General features: G+C 34.3%; 2 protein-coding genes across 2 annotated transcripts; both read left to right on the forward strand.

The window, feature by feature from the left end:
- The first annotated feature begins 1,913 nt into the window (after window positions 1-1,913).
- rpl27 (ribosomal protein L27) lies at window positions 1,914-5,297 on the forward strand. Its single transcript, XM_037793315.1, has 5 exons — window positions 1,914-2,035; window positions 2,821-2,903; window positions 3,494-3,663; window positions 4,690-4,800; window positions 5,212-5,297. The coding sequence occupies exons 2-5, from the start codon at window positions 2,823-2,825 to the stop codon at window positions 5,258-5,260; spliced, it is 411 nt and encodes a 136-aa protein (XP_037649243.1). The 5' UTR covers window positions 1,914-2,035; window positions 2,821-2,822; the 3' UTR covers window positions 5,261-5,297.
- A 2,751-nt stretch (window positions 5,298-8,048) lies between these two features.
- Window positions 8,049-15,614, forward strand: ifi35 (interferon-induced protein 35). Its single transcript, XM_037792843.1, has 10 exons — window positions 8,049-8,163; window positions 8,489-8,515; window positions 9,389-9,469; window positions 10,361-10,519; window positions 11,920-12,036; window positions 12,113-12,251; window positions 12,910-13,019; window positions 13,114-13,294; window positions 14,321-14,427; window positions 14,529-15,614. The coding sequence occupies exons 2-10, from the start codon at window positions 8,501-8,503 to the stop codon at window positions 14,733-14,735; spliced, it is 1,116 nt and encodes a 371-aa protein (XP_037648771.1). The 5' UTR covers window positions 8,049-8,163; window positions 8,489-8,500; the 3' UTR covers window positions 14,736-15,614.
- The last annotated feature ends 422 nt before the right edge of the window (window positions 15,615-16,036 follow it).

Raw genomic sequence — 16,036 nt, forward strand, 5'->3', positions numbered from 1 at the left:
TATGACAAATAAAGAACATAAAGAACCTAGTTTTTTACATATATATATATATATTATTATTATTACTTATAATTATTACTTATAATTATAATTATTATAATTATTATTATAATTATTATTATTATTATTATTATTATTATTATTATTATTATTATTATTACTTATAATTATTATAATTATTATAATAATAATTATTATTATTATTACTATTACTATTACTATTACTATTACTATTACTATTATTATATTATTTTTATAAAATCCTTTAAAGGACAGTTTAGCAGCCAAACAATGTGTGATGCATTTTTGTATTTTTTTTTTTTTTTTATACTTTATTTTTTCCCTTTTTTCAAGGTTGTTTTCATATATGCAATTTACAGTTCGTAATTACAATAGTTTATAAACCATTTTTTAAGTAGATGAGTTTATAGACATGCTCATTAAGTACATTAGAGAAAACAACTTCAACATTCAAAATTGAAATAAAATTAAGAAAAGAAATAATAATAATAATAATAATGATAGAAAGAAAGAATAGAGTTAAAAAAACAAAACACACATAACAACAAAAACAAACAAACGATAATGATACAAAAATACGAGAGTAATAATAAATTAAATCTTTGCATTTTTGTATTTTAAATAAATAAATAATAATAATAATAAAAAGTAAAAATTATAAATACAAAAATTACAAATTGTATGCCTTAGATTATAATTTTTGCTTTTATATTTACTTATGTGATCTCCCCTTTTATGTATGCATATTTTATGAGCATTGTTGAAGGAACCTGAGACCAAAGATTTTCATTGCCAATGACTGCTTTGCTGGAATCCACATATGACAAATAAAGAACATAAAGAACCTAGTTTTTTACATATATATATATATTATTATTATTACTTATAATTATTACTTATAATTATAATTATTATAATTATTATTATAATTATTATTATAATTATTATTATTATTATTATTATTATTATTATTATTATTATTATTATTATTATTACTTATAATTATTACAATTATTATAATAATAATAATTATTATTATTACTATTACTATTACTATTACTATTACTATTATTATATTATTTTTATAAAATCCTTTAAAGGACAGTTTAGCAGCCAAACAATGTGTGATGCATTTTTGTATTTTTTTTTTTTTTTATACTTTATTTTTTCCCTTTTTTCAAGGTTGTTTTCATATATGCAATTTACAGTTCGTAATTACAATAGTTTATAAACCATTTTTTAAGTAGATGAGTTTATAGACATGCTCATTAAGTACATTAGAGAAAACAACTTCAACATTCAAAATTGAAATAAAATTAAGAAAAGAAAAAATAATAATAATGATAAAAAGAAAGAATAGAGTTAAAAAACAAAACAAACAAAAAAAACACACATAAAAAAACAAAAAACAATAATAATACAAAAATACGAGAGTAATAATAAATTAAATCTTTGCATTTTTGTATTTTAAATAAATAAATAATAATAATAATTAAAAGTAAAAATTACAAGATAGATAATATTAGATTATAATTTTGCTTTTACATTTACTTATTTGATCTCCCCTTTTATGTATGCATATTTTATGAGCATTCTTGAAGGAAGATTTTCATTGCCAATGACTGCTTTGCTGGAATCCACATATGACAAATAAAAAACATAAAGAACCTAGTTTTTTATATATATATATACATATATATATATATATATGTATATATATATATGTATACATATATACATATATTATTAATTATAGTTATTACTTATTATTATTATTACTATTATTACTATTATTATATTATTTTTTATAAAATCGTTTAAAGAACAGTTTAGCAGCCAAACAATGTGTGATGCATTTTTGTATTTTAAATAAATAAATAAATAAACAAACAAAACAGACTCTTTACGAACTGAAAATTTCGCCCGGACGTGACGTAGTGGATCGGTGGTGTGAAAGGTCACAGGAACCCTCTCGGCTTCCTTTCCTGTTAGCGGTGGCCGTAGAACAGCATCAGTGAGTGAAACTTCCCTTCAAACAATCTTCAACCATCTCTCCAAATCTCAACCATTTAACACGTTTTATCGCTCCACACTTACTCCAACAACTCCTTTAGTTAATACGAGTCTGTTAGTTTCGTGTATTTTAATCGACACGGGCAGAAAACGAGCTATTTATTGCGACGCTTCGTCTCCGTAGAGGCTCAACATGGCAGCTTCTCTCTGAACCTGTCAGCTACAGAGGCTGATTGTACAGATTCAGACTATATAGTGAACCGTGTAGTTTCAATACAACATTACTGCGGTGTTTTATGTGTGTGTGAGTGAAGTTAATGTTTAAAACGCTGTAAATGACATGTTAGTCGTCTCCTAGCTGGATGCTAATGTTGCTTAGCCTGCTAACCCAGGCAGAACCAACGAGCAGGGAACTTATAAACATGTGTTCATGCTTCACTGCTTGATTTGGTCATGTTAGCAGTTATTTATGTATTTAAAAAGGATCCCCATTAGCTGATACCAATGGCACCAGCTAGTCTTCCTGGGGTCAACTCAAGTACATTACATTTATCACATACATACCCTGTACAACCTCATATTTCATCATTAACATTTTCTAAACATATATAAATGTCACCTTCATACACATCTTCAACAACCATTTAGCTTCAAGGCCCATCATCAGGGAAAAGGAACAACAACTTAAAACATACATGACCAAGCATCAGTAATGTTGCTTGTGGAAGTAATGTTTGTGCTGTTGGTGACACACGAGGTTTGACAAGTGTTTTCTTTTTATTGCAGAAATGGGCAAGTTCATGAAGCCTGGGAAGGTGGTGATGGTCCTAGCTGGACGCTACGCAGGGCGTAAAGCTGTCATCGTCAAGGTAACAAACATGACTCTGGATGGATGTTTATTTGCTGCTCAATGGGTCTGTCTGCAAAAACACAATAGATTCACCCTGAATATGCAGATGTTCAGAGGGGTTATACAGTTGTTAATTCACTGGCAGGGCTCCCATGTTCATCTGTAAGGGATTCACTGACTTTCTCACACCAATACTTGGTATTTCTTCTTTATTGTAGGTAGGATATTGTTGTGTATGGTAAATGGATTTGCATTTATATAGCGCTTTTCTAGTCTTCCGACAACTCAAAGCGCGTTACACTACATGTCAGCATTCACACACACATTCATACACTGATGGCAAAGTCTGCTAAAGTGCCAACTTTGCCCATCAGGATCTAATCTGAATACTCATTCAAACACCGATGGCTATGCCCTCGGGAGCAATTTGGGGTTAAGTGTCTTGCTCAAGGACACATCGACATGTGACCCGGAGCAGCGGGGATCGAATCACTGATTTTCCGATTGGTGGACAACCTGCTCTACCCTCTGAGCCACAGCCGCCCGTGTTGACGCCCGTATGGTCAGTGTCTGCCTGATATCACAGTCCCTTTTTTATTGTCTCTGCAGAATATTGATGATGGCACAACCGACCGTCCTTACAGCCACGCTCTGGTCGCAGGCATCGACCGCTATCCCCGTAAGGTGACCACAACCATGGGCAAGAAGAAGATCGCCAAGAGGTCCAAGATCAAGGCCTTCGTCAAGGTTTTCAACTACAACCACCTCATGCCAACCAGGTCAGTGTCTGTACTTACTTCCTGTAATGGGATCTTCCCTTGTTTTACTGATGTGCGGCAGCATACTCAAATTGCTTATTCTCAAAACAATCCAAATGTGTTGGTAGGTTGAAGAAGCAAATTATATCCTGCTGAATAAGTGATTCATTTGAATGCTTATGATGATGGACATGAAACTATCCTTGTTAAATCATCAGTGTAAAAGATGAACAGCTGATTAAAAAGTCAAAGGTACAAACCTGAGGGCATAAAATGTAAAGATAATTGAACTACAACTCCCAAGGTGCATTTTGTTAAACATTTATTGCTGAGCTTAAAGTATATTTCCATGTACTGTTAACGGTGCTTTAAAGACTACACTTTGTAGAACCGTGATTAAAACATGAATCACTTGGGGATTTTTCTGAAGCAGTTTTGTTGTAGCCCAAATGCAGGTATCCGTTCAGCTTTGTTGTCATAATTGATAGATGTTGGTAGGCTGTGTTGATGAGAGTGGAAATACGAAATGAGATGTGATTTCAAGTAAATTTGATGATGCCTTTTGTAAGGAAATCTGAATGTACTCAGACATTTGATGTCATTCTGATGATACTAAACACCTTGTAGATCAGAGCTCAAGTATATGTTTACATGAGTGAGACGGAGTTAGTGGCTGGCTATTGATTTAAATATGTTCCCTGTTTAGTGTGTGTGTGTTGTCTAAAATGTTAAGTAATCAGCTGTTCAATGTCATGTTTAATTCCTCTGCATGTACTAGATGTGGTCTGAAACACATAGATTTGATGAGCAGGTATATAATCTGATTACCAGTTTTGTCATGCCAACACCCAATGAGAATCTGAGCTGTGATAAAGTAACGCTCATCATCTTTAGGTACCGTTCAGCTGCTCTTGTGAGTTCGTAATGTAAAACTGTTCCATTGTTCACTTTTACAGATGTAAAAATAAAATAAAGAACCCATTCTGCTCGATAAACGTCCCTTGGATAAGTGGAGGACTTAAACAATTTGCTCTCTGTTTCCTTCAGATACTCTGTGGATATTCCTCTGGACAAAACTGTCGTCAACAAGGATGTCTTCAGGGATCCTGCTCTCAAGCGCAAAGCCAGGCGGGAGGCCAAGGTCAAGTTTGAGGAGAGGTGAGTCCAGCTAGTTCTGTTGGATTCTCAAGTGTGCATCAAATCCACATGTTCTCATTGGACTTTCAGACAAATAATGGTATAACGGTTCCAGAGTTCAACCAGTGATATTGCCTGCATGCATATCACTGCTTAGTGATGTGACACCTTATACTGTCCATCCTTTTCAGGAAAGAAAATGCCCATCGCTCATAGAACAATGTCTTATTTAAATGCATAGTGTGAGTGTATTAATCCTGATGGCAAACATCATTAATTAGACCAGTTGCTGCAGTGTAATTATAGATTGTGAGATACTAGTTTAGATTAGTAGCTCAGGTTTGATGCAGGTATCTGTGGTCACAGTTTCACCCCTCAGTTATGTGATGTGTTATCAGATCAAATGTGCTAAACTTGTTATTCTGTTTTCAGGTACAAGACGGGCAAGAACAAGTGGTTCTTCCAGAAGCTCAGATTCTAACTTCACTCGGTTTCACAAATAAATGTTTAAAAATGGATATTGACTGTTGACTCTTTATTGCTATTTTCTGTCTTTTTAAGTATTTTAACCGTCTCTGCCAAGTTCCCCAGTCTGGAGGATTATTGATCCAGTTCCTACTACTTGTGAAAATCCTTTTGAAATTGATTTCCTAAATACTTTCAGAAGGTGCAACCACACAGCCTAAAATACGTGTTGTTTAATATATTGACATGAAAGTCAAACTGGTAGACGGGTTGTCTCTAATCTGATCACTGTGGGACTTTAACCTTTTTCTTGAAATGTGTTTGTATTTTAATTGAACAAATAATTTCCTCTTTAAAGCGTCCATATTTTCTCACTAAATAAGATGCTTGTCAATCAAATTGTGTACACAAATAAATTACATGGTGACATTTAGTCAGTTTTTCAGTATTGATGTAGCTATACCACATTAAAGAAATGAGAATCATTTAGCTGACATAAATTTATACATCAGGTTTCTCAACAGAGCCTGGAAAGTGTTGACACCTGCATTACAGAACAGCTCGCTTGCACCACACCACATGGGTTTCTTAAGTAATATCCGCATGCAGTCATTATAAGCAACCTGAAGCCTATGTATGCTTGCCTTTTTAAACTTGGCCCACAGGGTGGCAGTATAGAGGGGAGTGCAATAGGCTTCAAAGAGACCTATCTTAACATGGTCTGAGCACATGTAGAATTTTCTTGCCAACATGTTAGCTTGAGCATATAATATACGGCACTGCCTGTACATGTCATCATCAGACATTTGATCTGTAATAAAGTGCCCCAGATATTGCTTTATTACAAACACATAGCAGTTGTCCTGATAGATAAAAAGCCGGAAAGTTGAGATCCCCATCTTCTTTTGTTCTACAGAACATGACAACACTCTTTTTTGCATTGTATTGCACATCATATTTGACCCCATACTCGGAGCATATATTCAGCAGCTGTTGAAACCCAGCACTGCTAGGAGAGACAATAGCCAGATAGTCAGCATACATAAAATGGTTTACCAGGGTGTTACCAACCATACAGCCTGTTTTACAGCCTCTTAGTTGGTCAGATAACTCATTCATGTACACATTAAAGAGGGCTGGTGAAAGTACCCCCCCTTGTCTTACTCCATTACCAACACCAAAGGGATCGGAGACTCGATTGCCCCATTTGACCTGCATATTCTGGTTCGCATACCAATATGCCAAGATTCTTATAATGCAGGCAGGCACGCCCCTTTGACTCAATTTCAGAAACAACTTTTGGTACAGCACACATGCAACAGTAATATTGCTGTTAAATCTGTACTTTTAATTATGCAAGTTTGTGAATGCAGGACTATAACTTGTATTTACTAGTATTACAGTGTGGTAGTGCTACTTTTACTTTGGTAAAGGATCTAAGTACTTTTTTCTCAACTGTTAACAAGCTTATATATTGGGCGTTGTACAGTGGTGGAATGTAACTACAGTAAGTGCATTTACTCAACTTACAATTTTGAGGTATTTGTACTGTACTTAAGTATTTTCATTTTGTGTTTGTGTTACTTCTACTCCAGTACATTTTGGAAGCCAATATTATACTTTTTACTCCACTACATGTAATTGACAACATAAGTTACTTTAGATTCAGTTTAGCTACCCACCAGTATATAAAGTAATTAACATTAGCTCCACCTTTACCAACGTCATCAATAATAATAATCCAGTAATGAAATATATATTTTATATTGTTTTTTTTGTTGTATTTTTAAAATGATGTTAGTTTAGATCTGTCTTCCTTTTTTGTTATTGTTTTTTCTCCTGGGGTTCGTGGGAGGTCCTTTGTATAAGCCTGTGGCTTCTTGACCTCTCCTGACACATTTCTTATTTTTTTTCATTAACTGGATTTTTTGCAAATGAATCAAATAAAAAATAAAATAAATAAAAATTATTCTGAAGTAGGCCATTGTGCATATGAAGTACTTTTACGTTTTAAGTATATTTGATGCAGTATTTGTACTTTTTCTTAATTAACATTTTGAATGCAGGACTAACAGTATTTCTAAGATGAGTACTTCTTCCACTAGCAGTAACTACAGCTGCAAGATGTTGGAGTAAAGAGTATATTTCTTTCTGATATGTGTTGAACTATAAATCAGCATAATTATAATGTAGTGAGTCTAAATAATAGGGACTAGTTAACTCTGCGCAGTGATCAGGGACTCAAGTGTAGTCTGTGTGGACAGTGTGAGCATGCAGAATATGTAACATTACAATAATGACAATAAAAAAAAACTAATAATTATTAGTTGTATATAAATTAGTTAGATTTCACCACTGGTAAACTGCATAATTTGTCATGCTAGAGTGGAAAGCCTGACAGGCAGTAACTAAAGGGGGTTTTCAAATACTCAGATCTGACTTCACACAGCTTTTTACTTACATAATAGAGCTGATCTACATTTACATTTATAGTATAAATAAGTTGAGGTGCACCAAAGTTCAACTAAAATGAGACTGAATGTTTGAAGGCAAAGAAAACCCTAAAACCTCAAACTCTTAACTAATTTCTATTTATACTGTTTGTCTCCTGTTGATTGGCACTTTTCTGTTTACCTTCACTATCACTGGTTGTTGCCAATTATCATTGTAACAACAGAGAAATAATCGACCAAACACTAATTTCAAAACTTTTTTTTCTGAGTTTATAAATTAGTCAAATCCACCAACACCCCTCTCTGGTATTTTGCACTTGTTTTATTGTGTTAATATTTCCGACAGCTCCTGAATGCAGCAGCGCTGCAGCGCCCCTGATGGAGGAACAGGAGACGTTCAGGGCTTCCTGGGAAAAAGAAACCGAAAGAATAAATGTGACTTCACAACACAGATCGTCGACTGGAGGTAAGTCCTTACTTTAACTGCGTATAAATTACAACTAAAACATTGCAATGTTTAGTTCAACACATCGATATAAGGATGACATGAACGTTTTCAGTCTTTCAAGTGTTGATGGAAGTGATTTAATTAAAATTATTCTCACGTGTTTAAAGATATTTTGAGAGTTGTTGAGACGACGGTGGTTTGTTTATGTGAAAGTAGGCCTAAAGATGATATATAACTATAGTTTAACAGTGGTTTTCCTTATTGACACACGTTAATAAGTACATGTAATACACTGATTTTGACTGACAGCATGCTAAAACTAATATTTTGTGATTTATTCCAGATTACTTTCACCATGTCGTCAGATGAGGTGAGACATCATTTTGCTTCCTGTTGTTTTCATGTTGTTCTTCCTTGTTAAAGATCAATATTACAGATAACTTACTCTAAATGTATCTGTAATGTTTCTGTTTTACACACATTAACTATTGTTCTTAGCTGAAACATTCCTGTTGGATTTTTGTTTTTATCACATAATAATTGTAAATCAGAGTACTTGAGTAAAATTACTTAGTTACTTTCCATCACTTATTATACTACAACTTTCACTTGTAAGATAACAAACTTATCCTCATAAAAATGTGTCAAAGCTTCTCTGCATTACACACCCTGGGTCTTGCTGGATCATTAGCAGGATCAATATATATATATATATATATATATATATATATATATATATATAATATAAGGTGTTTATATATATATATATATATAATATAAGGTGTTTATTTATATATATATATATATAAATAAACACCTTATATTATATATATATATATATATATATATAATATAAGGTGTTTATATATATATATAATATAAGGTGTTTATTTATATATATATATAATATAAGGTTTTTTTATATATATATATATATATAATATAAGGTGTTTATATATATATAAACACCTTATATTATATATATATATATAATATAAGGTGTTTATATATATATATATGTATATATATATATATATAATATAAGGTGTTTTTATATATATATATATATATATATATATATAATATAAGGTGTTTATATATATATATATATATATATATATATATATATATATATATATATATAATATAAGGTGTTTATATATATATATATATATATATATATATATATATATATAAGGTGTTTATTTATATATTCCAGCAATCGCTTGTCGTTGTGTTTCAGGATTTCTCTCTGGTGATAGAGACCCAGCTGCTATCCGAGGACACTTTGGAGGGAATCGAGGCTTTAATCACCAACTACAAGGTGCACTGAAACTCATCATTCACTGGAGGATAATGAATAGTATAGTGGGGTTTTGCAGTGTGTTTATTCATGATGTTTTAACGTAAAACAGATGCTAGGTTTCTATGCACAGAGCAGCTCACAAGATAAGAAACAGAAGCACTGAATGAAAACAGAATGTACAGACTTAGATAAATACACGCGACACTTTAATTAAATATCGGAAATAAGTTGTAGATAGATAGATAGTAACTTTATTGATCCCGAGGGAAATTCAAGTTTCCAGCATCACAGTTCCATAGTGCAAAACATGTTAGTAAAAAGGCAGTAAGAAAGTTAGTAGTGCAAAGTACAAAAAAATATACCAGATATAAAAATACAAGGAGATGATGAAAACTGTTAAAACTGAATATAGTGCATGGTAACAGATGTGATACAGCACTATTGAAAAAGTGAATATAGTGCAAAAGAGACTGTTAAAAATGATGTGGTAATTATTTATTTCGCTCCTTATTAACAATTTTCCAAAAGGAATGCACATATTAAAGACTGAATAACAATAAGTCATTCAATTAAATGGAAAAAAGAAACAATAAACAAATATTGACCGAAAGGGTGTTGGCTGGTGCTTATTATACCTACTACCCTTACTCATTAACTACTAGGTTTAGGCTACACAAAAACAAAATAGAAACAATAATTCAAAAGTTCCAAACGGTACATACACAATAATATATGTTTACCACCTTATTTAAAAAAAATTGCAAAGTGAACTACACATTCTTAGTTCCACAAGTTAATATACATTTACATATCTATTCCCCTAAATTCAGACTGGATCTGTCTCTGATTTCCAACAACCTCTGAATACAGTTAGGAAAACGTTAGTGAACGCAGCTTGTGTGTCCACAGAAAAAGTACGACCAGCTGATCGAGGAGCAGAAGGAGCTGGCTTCCAGCAGAGATGACCGACGGGAAATGACTCAGAAGTTCAAGCAGCGCACCATCAAACTGACCCAGGATCTGATAGAGGACCAGCGCTCATACAAAGAGCAGATTGAAAATGAAAAGGTACCCATGCTTTGATGTTTGATGAGTTTCACTGTTCAGAATGATGTGCGAGCAGAATTTGTTTTCACATTCGTCTGCTGGAGGGGGAAAGTTTCTCTGTGCTCACCTTAAATCTCTGTTTAACATGTGAACGCAGAGATGATTTTTGTCATCACAACTAGTTTGGAAGCCAATTATGGTTCAATATGCAGCTTAGACAAGTGTGATGTGGAAACTTGAAGCCTCCAGTTGCACAAACACTGAGAACAGAGTTTATACTTATGTCTTCAAACATGTCTGAATATGATATTTTAGGTGATCTGAATCAGTTCAGGGAATTAATCTGTGGGATTTGACAATTTGTACTAACATATTACAGAATATAGCAGATGATAGCTGATATTTTTGCACCAGTATTGCGATCTTTATTGGGCATCGAACTCTGCGGGTCTAACCTTTAAAACCCGTCCCAGGTGTTTCCCCATCAGCTGTTAAAGGTAAAACATGTGACACTGATTAGGATATCACACCTGAAAGTTTCAACCAACAGAGAAAAATACAAAAGCACTTTGTGTTTTACTTTTAAATTCTCTAAATGGGATCATATGTTTACCAAAAACCCACAAATATATTCCGGTCAGTTGAGTTTATTTATTTCCATTACAACAAAGGTGTTGTTAGGAACGTGCCTTGGTGCAGCACAGACATGACAATAATTTAACACAGCATAATAAAAAAAAAAATCATGTAAATAAAAAATATTTAAATACACATTATACCACAAATGTGTAAACATATACCCATAAAAGATCAGCTAAAAAATAAATATATTTTAAAGGAATTGCCGACAGCCGGTTAGTTTAGCTTAGCATAAAGCCTGGAAAACAGACTGTCCAAAAGTGACAGAATCCGGCTACTAGCACCTCTAAAGCTCACTATTAACACCTTATATTTGGTTTGTTTAATCTGTTACAAAAATTGACGTGTAACAGGTAAAAATCTGTAATTTTATTATTATATTTACCATACAGACATATTCAAATATGCAAACATATCACAAACAATTTCAAAGAAAACTATAAGCTAAAACAACATGTATATTACAGGTTTACCATACAAGAGTTGAATCCAGTGTATTAATATTTCAAAACAGCATTTAGATCATTGCAGGATACGAAAACTTCACTCAAGCGACAAGAACAACAACAACAATAAATTAATTCAGGTTAGAACTTTCTCATAGACACCAGTATTTATCAAATATATAATGCATAAATAATCAGCATGACTACATCATATCCATACACTGACTTGAGAAGATCTCATTTGTTAGGGTTAGTTAAGCCAGATAACGAGAAGATACCCTGGGTATGTTGAACTGGCTTCGTAGTACAGGCCTCTGAAGTGTTTCTGTGTTGCAGGCTAAGATGAACTTGATGCAGCAGGATGAGAGGGAACTGACGAAGGAGATACAGAGAGTGGCGGAAGCTCTGAAGGAGGAAGAGGTCAAAAACAACCATCTGAAACAGCAGACTGATGTACGTTTATCAAGACCCCCGCCGCCCTGCAGTCCATCTGTCACACGTGCAGTAAACCTGTCCCTTTTGATTTCAGGTGTTCACTGCTGTACCAGAGAAGAGGGTCGTCTTCACCGGCTCAACAGGAAACGGAGCCGACACATTTGAAATGAAGCCAAGTGTAGTGTTCCCGATGGAGGGCGGGGCGGTACTGGTTACATTTGAGGACAAAGTTGGTGAGTTGTCACTAAGCTGTTTTTATTCATCTGCATTGGTTAGAGGAAGATTCGTGTGTTTTTCTATGTTTGTAAAACTTCCCAATACGAGATCTGTGGGATTCTGCCAAAAAAAAGTACTTTTCATCATTGTTTTTTTCTTTTTTTAAACCAAGCCACTGCTCCTTCTTAATCAAAATTAAAACTACAACATGTACTAGTTAATTTATCTTCTTTCAACCGTCTGATACCAAATCTGGAGGTACTTGCAGATACAGAGCACCAATCCAAAACCGGGCACATACTGTATGTAGTGATAAATAGTGCAATATTATGCATCAGGGGATGTTGTGGCACTAAATACTTAGCTGGCACCCCGCTGTGATTCTCAAAAATCGTTGTTTTGGTCACAAGAGGTTGGCACGGGTTACCATGGTTACACGTCTCCAACCTGCAAGGAAGCTCTCAGGAAGTGACGATGTAAATTCATCGTTCTGTGTGTCCAAAAAGATACATACTACTGTTTTTTTCACAGAAAAGTATGTTGAACAATCGTACACATATTGAGTATGTAGTGCGTAGTATACGGTTTCGGACGCGGCCTGTGACTGTGGGGCTTCTGGGAGTCTCACAGAGATTGGTTGTGCTGATATAATTCCTATTATACTTCTGTTATTAGTTGCCAATAAGATCCTGGACATGAAGAAGCATCAGGTGGATCTGGGAGCAGATTGCAGCATCACTGTGGAGGCCCAGCCAATTCAGCTGATGCTGCCCAATCTGGTGGAGGTACAACAAATACCCTTGTTTTACTCCTCCTAGAGTGTGATCAATATCAGTATTCATTTCCTGAGTGATCCGTTTCCATCTGTTTGTCCTGCAGATAGACTCTGAAGTGAGTCCTCAGCACATATTAATCTCCAACCTGCCCAAGATGGAGAGCGAGAAGCTGCTGGAGCTGGAGATCCATTTCTCCAAGCGTAAACACGGAGGCGGAGAGGTGGACAGCTGTGAAATGCTGCCTGACTCTGAGACTGTGGTCATCACCTTTGTGGATAAAAACAGTGAGCAAGCTTTTGTTCTTAATATTTAATACTGAGATTACGATGGAAAATTCATTGGGAATGAGTTCATTTTGGAGGTAATTATTCAGAACATTGGAGCTGATTGAAGACAAAAAAAATATTCCACATGTATTTTGAAATATTATAAATAGTATAAAAGGGCTGTCAATCGATTAAAATATTTAATCACGATTAATCGCATGATTGTCCATAGTTAATTGTGATTATCGCAAATTAATCACACATTTTCTATCTGTTCAAAATGTACCTTAAAGGAAGATTTGTTAAGTATTGACTACTCTTATCAACATGGGAGTGGGCAAATATGCTGCTTTATGGAAACGTATGTATATATTTATTATTGGAAATCAATTAACAACACAAAACAATGATAAATATTGTCCAGAAACCCTCACAGGTACTGCATTTAGCATAAAAAACATGCTCAAATCATAACTTGACAAATTGCAGCCCAACAGGAAACAACAGCTGTCAGTGTGTCAGTGTGCTGACTTGACTATGACTTGCCCCAAACTCTATATGATTATCATAAAGTGGGCATGTCTGTAAAGGGGAGACTCGTGGGTACTCATAAAACCCATTTTCATTCACATATGTTGAGGTTAGAGGTCAAGGGACCCTTTGAAAATGGCCATGCCACTTTTTCTTCACCAAAATGTAGCCTTCTTTACAACAAGTTAGTATGACATGGTTGGTACCAATGGATTCCTTGGGTTTAGTAGGATGTCAGTATCTTCACTCTAGCTTTAAAACTGAGCCCACTACAACCTCCGAAAGATTGATTGTGTTAATGCGTTAAAATAATGAGTGGCCTTAAAACAAATTTGCGTTCACATGTTATTATTGCATTAACTTTAACAGCCCTACTATTAATACATTAATACACAAGTTGTAGGCACCTGAAAGAGAACTACTACTACTTTTTCACTGCACAAACAGCAGGATGTGTTGTCTTGGCTCTGTTTTGTTCTGAATCCCAGCTGATGAAACTTTTTCTACCATCAGTCGCCAGAGGTTTGACGGATAAAGAGCACCATGAAGTGAGACTACAACAGAAGATGCACAGAGTGAGAGTCACTCCTTTTCTCAACGGAAAGATTACAAAATTAAAGGTGAGCATTTAATAGGAGAAAAGAAGATTTCCACTCTCAGATCACCTTCTACTGTCACTCTCATTCATGTTGGAATTGTAATAATATTTTTTCCCTTCCAGACCAAGATGACGACGTGTCCTCGGACGGTGCTGCTGACGGGAATCCCTGCCGTCATGGAGCGGGAGACCCTGCAGGATCTGCTGGAAATCCACTTCCAGAAAAGCAACAATGGCGGAGGAGAGATCGAAGCCTTCCTGTACAATCCGCTGGGTCAGCACACCTCTGCCCTGTTTGAGGGCGTCTCCACAGACAGAGAGGAGGAGTAGGGTTTTGATTTATCACCTTTCAGGTTCAGGGCGAGATAGTCCGATGTAAAGACAGGATCCACCCTGCATCTGTTTCAGTCTAATATTCTGTTTTCACACCTTTTGTGATTGAAGTTAGTATAATTTAGTACAAAGTTATAAGCTTTATAATCTTGGGATGTTTTAAACTTTGTATAAAATTGGTGGACATTGTTTTCTAGAACAAAATATCTGACTCCTGTCACAATAAGCCCTTTTCTCAGCAGCCGTTTTGACATGTCATTGGAGGGTAAACACAGGTGTAATTGGCTGTCGCAATAACTGCAATATTGCAATACCACACTATTGATAACCAATAGCAGGGGATGGCAAGCAACCGCCACCGTCCCTATCTCCCTAGACATGTTTCAGCCTTCCCTTCATCCAGAGCAAGTATTCTTCCTTGTGCCAACATTTTTACCTCTGCGAATATTCCGTATCATAGCAACCAAAGCATCTCAGCTGAAAAAAAAGCTGCACCTCACTGCCCTTCTATGTTCTGCATTTAACAACAACCAAGTATTCATTTGTATCTTTGTTATTTAAAAAGCAACACAATAATAGCCAAACAATAAATCTTATTTGTAAAAATAAGATAAAACTAAACTGAACAGGGCCATTATTAATTTTGTCAATTACACTTGTTGTGTTTAGTCTGCTATCACATGTAAAAATGGCTGCTGTGTAAAGGGTGCATTGTCAAATACAGTGTAATTACAATGATGCAATAACCTCATTAATCAACAAGGAATGTGTACTTTTAGCAGTTTTATTACGTAAAAATGTAAATAGCCTGCTGTAACACATTATTTTTTTCATTTTGGCTCAGTGCAATTAAACTGGAGTGAAATTAAGAAATGACACGGACTAACATGTTTTTATTTTCTTTAAATTGGTGAAAAAATATAAAATTCTTAAAGGAAATATTTTATTTACTGTCTATGATAACTTGGATGAAATGAACCAGCTAGCAGCTAGTTCTGTCCAAAGGGTTTTTCGACATACTATACTATGACCTTACTATGACTTTTTTTCCAACATACGATACTATGACTTTTTTTCAACATACTATACTATCTTTTGACATACTATATGACTTTTCCGACAAACCATACTATGACTTTTTTTTCAACATACTATACTATGACTTTTTTTTTCTACAAATATACTATGACTTTTTTTTACTCTTTTTTCGACATTTTTCAGACATTTTACAGACTGCTATTCGGACATTTTACAAACTTTTTTTCGGACATTTTTCCAGACTATTTTTTCAGACATAT

This window comes from Sebastes umbrosus, chromosome 14, assembly GCF_015220745.1.
Source record: "Sebastes umbrosus isolate fSebUmb1 chromosome 14, fSebUmb1.pri, whole genome shotgun sequence".
NCBI lineage: Eukaryota > Metazoa > Chordata > Actinopteri > Perciformes > Sebastidae > Sebastes > Sebastes umbrosus.

What these genes read in the sequence shown, in the direction of transcription:
- rpl27 (XM_037793315.1), top strand. Translation starts at nt 2,823, where the DNA reads ATGGGCAAGTTCATGAAGCCTGGGAAGGTGGTGATGGTCCTAGCTGGA. An exon ending in GTAAAGCTGTCATCGTCAAG is followed by an intron (nt 2,904 to 3,493) that starts GTAACAAACATG and finishes TTGTCTCTGCAG; the next exon opens with AATATTGATGATGGCACAAC. An exon ending in AACCACCTCATGCCAACCAG is followed by an intron (nt 3,664 to 4,689) that starts GTCAGTGTCTGT and finishes TGTTTCCTTCAG; the next exon opens with ATACTCTGTGGATATTCCTC.
- ifi35 (XM_037792843.1), top strand. An exon ending in AGCAGATTGAAAATGAAAAG is followed by an intron (nt 10,520 to 11,919) that starts GTACCCATGCTT and finishes TCTGTGTTGCAG; the next exon opens with GCTAAGATGAACTTGATGCA. An exon ending in ATCTGAAACAGCAGACTGAT is followed by an intron (nt 12,037 to 12,112) that starts GTACGTTTATCA and finishes TTTTGATTTCAG; the next exon opens with GTGTTCACTGCTGTACCAGA.